The sequence below is a fragment of the Coregonus lavaretus genome (genome assembly GCF_964263955.1).
Source record: "Coregonus lavaretus genome assembly, chromosome: 4".
NCBI lineage: Eukaryota > Metazoa > Chordata > Actinopteri > Salmoniformes > Salmonidae > Coregonus > Coregonus lavaretus.
In genome coordinates this window covers 61,120,827-61,129,042 of record NC_139991.1, presented here as the reverse complement: position 1 = coordinate 61,129,042, position 8,216 = coordinate 61,120,827, and the positions used below count along the sequence as shown (strand labels likewise).

General features: G+C 44.1%; 1 protein-coding gene across 1 annotated transcript in view; it reads left to right on the top strand.

The window, feature by feature from the left end:
• The window catches only part of septin5b (septin 5b), an 8,978-nt gene extending 1,513 nt beyond the window's left edge, over positions 1–7,465 (top strand). Inside the window, exons 2-11 of the mRNA XM_084160710.1 lie at positions 806–895; positions 974–1,060; positions 1,625–1,748; positions 1,944–2,078; positions 2,177–2,294; positions 4,987–5,088; positions 5,288–5,384; positions 5,473–5,608; positions 5,871–5,973; positions 6,190–7,465. Of these exons, the coding sequence (XP_084016836.1) occupies positions 806–895; positions 974–1,060; positions 1,625–1,748; positions 1,944–2,078; positions 2,177–2,294; positions 4,987–5,088; positions 5,288–5,384; positions 5,473–5,608; positions 5,871–5,973; positions 6,190–6,255 (1,058 nt within the window). The 3' untranslated portion in view covers positions 6,256–7,465. The remainder of the gene's footprint in view (positions 1–805; positions 896–973; positions 1,061–1,624; positions 1,749–1,943; positions 2,079–2,176; positions 2,295–4,986; positions 5,089–5,287; positions 5,385–5,472; positions 5,609–5,870; positions 5,974–6,189) is intronic.
• Positions 7,466–8,216: the final 751 nt, after the last annotated feature.

Below are 8,216 nucleotides of genomic sequence, written 5' to 3'. Positions count from 1 at the left end.
CTGCTGCATATCTCTGTGTTGTTGAATGCAGCCAAGTAATTTCCTTTGATATTTTACATTAACCCTCTGCCACATGATGTAGGCCTTTATGTAACTAAGAAGTCAGAGTACAGATGGTCTCACAGAGCTCAATGTGTGCTCAGATCTGTGTTAATATTGTAGCGGAGCGCAGTGACATGTGAAATGCTAACATGTAAGAAGCAGGACACTCGCAGGCACACACACACACACACACACACACACACACACACACACATACACACACACACACACAGCAAGAGCAGGATGCAGAGCAGCATCACCTCAGGGCATCCAGTCCTTGTTCTGGAAGATTGTATAGTAGATGAGCGAATGGAGCTGATGGCTGGGCTGTATCAGGATGTATCTCATACAGTTCTGACAACAGGAGTCACTTTTTCAGCTCTCCTCATTCCTCCCTTCTTTCATCCCTCCATCATCGCCCCTCACCCCTCACCCCTGTCACCCTCCTCCTCTCCTCCTCTCCTCCCCACCTCCTCTCCCCCTCTCCTGTCCTCCTTTCTCTTCTCTTCCTCTCCTCCTCTCCCAACTCTGTCCTTCAGGAGGATTTCAGTGTTAGTAGGGCATTCCCAGAATTCCTTTCATGTTTTATTGAAGCAGAGCTGTGATGGGAGGCAGAGGGAGCAAGAGAGACGCCCTCAGGACCTGTACTGCACTGTTGCAGCCCTTCACTGGCCTGGCATGTGTGTGTGTGGGGGGCGGGTGGGTGGGTCAAGATTGACCTGCTTCTAATGCATATATGTTTATGCGTGTGTGTTTCCTCCAGGAAAAGGAGTATGTGGGGTTTGCCACCCTCCCAACCAGGTCCACAGGAAGTCAGTCAAGAAGGGGTTTGACTTCACCCTCATGGTGGCAGGTAAGAGATGCACAATCACACTCACACAGTGTGTTGATTGATGCTTTTGACTGATGCTTGTGTGTGTGTGTGTTGTAGGAGAGTCTGGTCTGGGTAAATCTACTCTGGTCAACAGCCTGTTTCTCACAGACCTGCACAAGGACAGGAAACTACTCAATGCTGAGGGTGAGTTCAGTTGTTGCTGTTCCTCTCAGAGTGTATCACAAAGTGTAGAACACATCGTGGATGTTGTGTTGGATCTCTCTCTCTCTCTGTCTCTCTGTCTCTGTCTCTGTCTCTCTCTCTCTCTCTCTCTCTCTCTCTCTCTCTCTCTCTCTCTCTCTCTCTCTTTGTGTCTCTCTCTCTCTCTCTTTGTGTCTCTCTCTCTCTCTCTCTTTCTCTCTTTCTCTTTCTCTTTCTCTCTCTCTCTCTCTCTCTCTCTCTCTCTCTCTCTCTCTCTCTCTCTCTCTCTCTCTCTCTCTCTCTCTCTTTGTGTCTCTCTCTCTCTCTTCTCTCTTCTCTCTCTCTCTCTCTCTCTCTCTCTCTCTCTCTCTCTCTCTCTCTCTCTCTCTCTCTCTCTCTCTCTCTCTCTCTCTCTCTTTGTGTCTCTCTCTCTCTCTTTCTCTCTTTCTCTCTCTCTCTCTCTCTCTCTCTCTCTCTCTCTCTCTCTCTCTCTCTCTCTCTCTCTCTCTCTCTCTCTCTCTCTCTCTCTCTCTCTCTCTCTCTGTCTCTGTCTCTCCTTCATTCCAGAGCGTATCAGTCAGACAGTGGAGATCACTAAGCACACAGTGGACATAGAGGAGAAAGGAGTTAAACTGAAACTGACCATCGTAGACACACCAGGGTTTGGAGACGCTGTCAACAACACTGAGTGGTGAGTGTGTTTGTGTGTGTGCATGTATGTGTGTGTGTTGTGTGTGTGTTGTAGCTGGAGGCCTATCACATACAATATGATCACATACAGTACCAATAAAGAAAAACCATTGAATGAGTAGTTGTGTCCAAACTTTTGACTGGTACTGTACATCGAGCAGTGGTATTGACATTTCACTGTGTGTGTGTGTTCCAGCTGGAGGCCAATCACAGATTACATTGACCAGCAGTTTGAGCAGTATTTCAGAGATGAGAGTGGTCTGAACAGGAAGAACATCCAGGACAACAGAGTCCACTGCTGCCTCTACTTCATACCTCCCTTTGGACACGGGTAACACGCACACGCACGCACGCACGCGCGCACGCACGCACGCACACACACACACACACAAACACACACACACTAAGCCCTGGCATATCTCTCTGCAGGCTTCGTCCAGTAGATATAGAATTTATGAAGGCCCTGCAGGACAAAGTCAACGTGGTTCCTCTCATCTCTAAAGCTGACTGCCTCACTCCCAATGAGATGAGGAAACTCAAAGACCGGGTGAGACAGATTACAATGACATGAATAAGCTGTGACTGTGTACATACTGACTGGGACTGTGTACATACTGACTGGTACTGTGTACATACTGACTGGTACTGTGTACTTACTGACTGGTACTGTGTACATACTGACTGGTACTGTGTACAAACTGACTGGTACTGTGTACTTACTGACTGGTACTGTGTACATACTGACTGGTACTGTGTACATACTGACTGGGACTGTGTACATACTGACTGGGACTGTGTACATACTGACTGGGACTGTGTACATACTGACTGGTACTGTGTACATACTGACTGGGACTGTGTACATACTGACTGGAACTGTGGTCCTCTGTAGCTCAGCTGGTAGAGCACGGCGCTTGTAACGCCAAGGTAGTGGGTTCGATCCCCGGGACCACCCATACACAAAAATGTATGCACGCATGACTGTAAGTCGCTTTGGATAAAAGCGTCTGCTAAATGGCATATTATTATTATATTATTATTACATACTGACAGGGACTGTGTACATACTGACTGGTACTGTGGTAGTATTGTGTTTGTTCCTGACTCTGCTCCACATGACCTCTCTCCCCAGGTTTGTGAAGAGATTGTTAAGTTTGAGATAAAGATGTGACTAGGGCTGTGGTGGTCATTACATTTTGTCAGCCGGTGATTGTCAAGCAAATAACTGCCAGTTTCACAGTAATTGAGCATTAATTAACTTAAACACATTTAAGAGAAGCAATGTGCTTAATATGAGGAAAGTTGAGAAATAAATATAGTAGGCCTAGCCTATAGATCCTCCTTTTCTTAATAGAGGCCATCAAAACTCTGTTTACGCAATTGCATAGCCTATAGAAATGTTGTGCAACATGAGCTCATGGGCTCTCATGAAGTGTTTGATTAGATTTTCAATCACATTTGCATTGATGTCAGAGTGATTAGAGGGACAATAGAGTGCTGAGTACCAGGCGGTTAGCAAGTTTGGTAGGCTACTAATGACCATCAGCAGCATCAGAGCTGGGAGAGTTAGTTAGTTACCGTGGCTAAACGGTCACGTGAAATTTTGACTGCAGTCAGGACTCGTGACCGCTGGTGTGGCGGTAATACGGTCACCATAACAGCCCTAGATGTGACTTTAAAGGCTGGTTTATACTTTGTCTATCGACATGTCTGTAGACAATTAAAATGCGACAACTGTCGCTGGTCAAAACCACATTTAATTTATACTCCGATGGAATGTCTGTAGACCGTCGCTGCGACTGTCGGTTTCCTTGTGGCAGACAGATGAAAAAGGTTATGGTCATGGTTACATGACTGAGCCAGCAACAAGACAGTGCCCAAGTTCTAAAATCCTCCGGTAGAATGCCCTGCTTTTATTCCGTCACACTCACAACAGTAACCTATTTTCTGTAATTAGCTCGCCATTAACTCGTAAATAATTATCTTGTTGTGAGTTTATTTGCCTGTAAAAATTGTCCTTCAATAATAACGAACACCAACATGAGTTTTGACTTTTGAACTATGCACAAACATTATTACATTTATGTTCAGTAAATTCATAATGTTTGTTCTTATAGCATTAACACTTAGCTCTAAGTATAAGCAAGTGCAAGCAAACGAACTGCGATGAGATAGGCCTATTCGTTCAGCACTTTCAAAATAGACACCGACAGAAATTCAGATAGATGTTAGTTCAGATAAATTCAGCAAGATGTTGAGGCCTTAACTTTAGTCTTCCTTAAGTCACCACAGAGAGAGAGAGAGAGAGAGACGCGGTTAGCCTAACATTTTAAGTATTTTATTTGGCCTATGTGGTCTAAAAAGTAAGGAAAATACAATCACGAGGATCCACTTTTATAAACAACTCACAGACAGTGACTCACAGACAGTGCATTGCGCAAACAAAACAACCCTCGCAATATCAACTGGAATTACATGATTCTATGACTGAACTTTTTGTTGAAAACAAATATTTGAATGGGAAGAGACTGTCAGTGGCAAACATTGTTACAGACCCAACAACATTATATAGTATCCCCTCCTCGTGAAGAAAAGCACATTAGTTAATTTATGCAGCATCATACAAGACATTTTTGGATTCACCGTTTTTGTCATGTGCTCACTTGAACAGGCGCGGCAGTCCTTCTTGTGGGAAAATGTTGTCATCAAAGGTGCTTTCAAGACAACTGGGAACTCAGAAGAAAACAAGGTTGAATCATGACGTCAGTGATCGTCAGGTCGGAGCTCTAGAATGAAGCCTGAGTTCCCGGCTTGGAATTCCGAGTTGGATTACTGTTCAAAACTTATTTTCCCAGTCGGAGCTCGTTCTTTTCAGAGTTCCCAGTTGTCTTGAACTCACTGAAGTCTGAGATTTCCCAGTTCTGAGTTTCCAGTTGTTTTGAACGAGGCAGAAGTCATGCTGGATTGACAGCATGGCCAATGTATTCAACCGTTTCTGGCCCATGGTGTTGCAAGTGAATGCTATTTTGGACCATCTGTCATGCAGCCTGTAGGTTCTGTGTTTATACTTTTCCTAATGACGACGACAAGTTTTATGTCGGACGACAATATAATGTTCATGATGTCACTGCGACAACTGTCTACAGACATATATAAACCAGCCTTAACTCTCCTTGTCTCTGTGTGCGTGTGTGTGTGTGTGTCTGTGGGAGTACCGTTTGCGCGGCATGTGTGTGTAGGTCCGTGAGGAGATCGATACGTTTGGGATAAAGGTGTACCAGTTCCCAGACTGTGACTCTGATGAGGATGAGGAGGCCAAACAGAAGGACAGAGAACTCAAGGTGAGACTAAAACACATTATCACACAGTTTACTGAGTTCATTTCTTTTAATCTACATCCCTAAAATTTCCAAGAAAGTATTATCGCAGCTACAAAAAATGTATCTGAATACCTTTTATTGTGTTTGTGCATGTGCCTATCCATGCTGCCATCATTGTGTGTGTGATAAATGCGTGCTGACGCCCGTGTTTGTGTGTTAGGAGAGCACTCCGTTTGCTGTGATCGGCAGTAACATGGTGGTGGAGGCCAGAGGTCAGAAAGTCAGAGGGAGACTCTACCCCTGGGGCATTGTAGAGGGTAGGTGCATGGGAGTTGGGTGTGTATGTTAACATTTATGTGTGAGTGTGTGTCTGTATTAACATAACATGTGTATGTGTGTCTGCAGTGGAGAACCAGTCTCACTGTGACTTTGTGAAGCTGAGGACCATGCTGATCAGGACCCACATGCATGACCTGAAGGACATCACCTGTGACTGTCACTATGAGAACTACAGGGCTCATTGCATACACACCATGACCAGGTACAGGTACAGGCTCTCTCTCTCGCTCTCGCTCTCTCGCTCTCTCTCGCTCTCGCTCTCTCTCTCTCTCTCTCTCTCTCTCTCTCTCTCTCTCTCTCTCTCGCTCTCGCTCTCGCTCTCGCTCTCGCTCTCGCTCTCGCTCTCGCTCTCTCTCTCTCTGTGTCTCTCTCTGTGTGTGTGTATGTGTACGTGAATGTTTGTGCGCATGTGTGTGTTTGTGTGTGTGTATCAGAGCTAACCCTCCTGTTTCTCTCTATTCCAGTAAAATGAATACAGATAACCGTGCGGAGAGCCCGATCCCCATCCTACCCTTGTCTACGCCGGACGTGGAGACAGAGAAACTCATCAAGATGAAGGACGAGGAGGTAATCGATAGTTAATTATATATTCATATGAACATTACATTTATATGATAATGATATGATAGTGGATTGCATTGATATAGTGCTATATAGTCACATATATCAGTATACATATTTTCTTTCCTCTCTCTATACCTCTTTGTCTCTTTCACTTGCTCAATCCCTCTCTTCCTCTCTTCCTTCCCTCCTCTCTCTCGCTCTCTCTCTCTCTCTCTCTAGTTGAGGAGGATGCAGGAGATGCTTCAGAAGATGCAGCAGCAGATGCAGCATGAGCAGGACCTGTGAACCCTGACCCCTAACCTCTCACCCCTGACCTCTCACCTCTCTCCTCTCACCTAATGATATGTGGGAGAAGTAACACAGGGTTAGTCACGTGCTGGCCCGTCACACACTGCCACCTCACTCCAACTGACACATGAAGGGAGTTTTATACAGTCTAGTTCTATCTGTATGTTCTGTAATGTTACACTCTCTTCTCAATAATGTGCATCACTAACAGAGACACTGGACAACCAACACCAAACACTCTCCAAACCATGGACATTATGGATGGGCCACACCCTACACTGGAGAAATACTTTTAAACAGGGTCAAACATTTTGTCCACGATATGTTGGTGTTGTGAAAACCCTAAAAAACAATGCTTTGTTGGATGCAGTCAATAGCCAAGACTATAGCCAAGCTTTATAGCATTATAGTAGATTTGCACCTTAGATTCTAGATGGTGTCCAAGCCTGTTTTTGTATTCAAGGGAAGTAGTTTGGTACTGAATTAGACTGTTTATGATTATTGTTGAAAATGTATTTTGCACTCTACTGTCTCACACAGTTAGAATGTGGGTCAGATTAATTTATTCTGTTAATAACATTATTCATGTTGAGTTCTGGGTTATTTATTCACATTTAAATGTGTGTGTGAGAGAGAAGAGAGAGAGTCTCTATGTCAGCACTGAGACAGAGACAGGCCACAGTGTCATTTCCTGTCCAATCCCTGTCCCTTTGCTCCGTTCACAGACTGAGTCTTTCTAAAGCACAGCTTCTGTCTCTGAGGGTTCTCTTATGGAACAAGGGCAAAGTGTTGCAGCACAATCAATATTCTGAGTCTACTGAAGATTCTAATAGATAAACACATTATATCAATGTTCTGAGAGTCTACTGAAGATTCTTATAGATAAAGACACATTAGATCGTATTCAAATGAAAAACACTATTATCCCATAACCCAGCCACATGACAAGATTAGATTACATCCTATACAATGGAAAATACTGTGTATGTGTGTGTGTGTGCGCACGCACGCGCGTGTGTGGAGATGTGTGTGTGTGTGTGCACCTGTGTGTCAATGTGGTGCTGTTTAGCCTGTATGTTGGTCCATCCCGGTAGTACGTAACATAGATGAATAGATATGTCAGCATGGTCAAGGTTGTGTCCACATAGACACAGTGATGTCACACACTGGTGCATATCACTCAATAAAAGCCCACTGTTGTACCTTTGATGCTTTGTGTGTGTGTGTGTGTGTGTATGTAGCTTAGCATTGGAAAGTGATGTAAAGTGTTTTTCTCCTGATACGTGGCTGCACAGTGTGCAATTACAACAAATAGTCTCATCATAGGTTACTGTAAACTGTGTTCTATCAGAGTAAGAATGCAGTCCAGTCAGTTTTGTTCAGTGCCGTTAATTATAGTCATATACTCTATTACATCATCACAACACATAACTACTTTGGAAAGTGAATCTATTCATCCCCAGTCACACCCCCTCTGGATGAAACTTCCCATAGACACTGATCTAAGGTCATCTTTATGTTCCCCCCTCTAATGGTTAAGGTTAGGAGTTGGTGTGGGTAAACTGATCTGAGATCTGTGCCTACGGACAACTGCTTTGCATTATTTTATGAGGAAGACGAGACAAGGCCTGTTGTCCCCCATGACTGGTAAAAACATGCCTCACGTATGGCTGATCATGAGCCAAAACAATGAGGAGAAATGTAACCAGTCTGGTTATTCTAGGGTTGATAGTAAGAGACAGAGACAGTATCTTGTTTCCTTGTTCATTCTTACGTGGTAGGTCCTGGGTATGGGACAGTCATTTTTCTTACTGCTCTCTCAGACCAACACAGATTTACTGAAACCACATTTCTGGGTTTTAACAAAATTCTGAGGAAAAATTTGAAAGTGAATCCAACGATCAAAGAGGTGAGTCACTGAACTATTTTTTAAAAATCATACACATCCTTTCAGACAT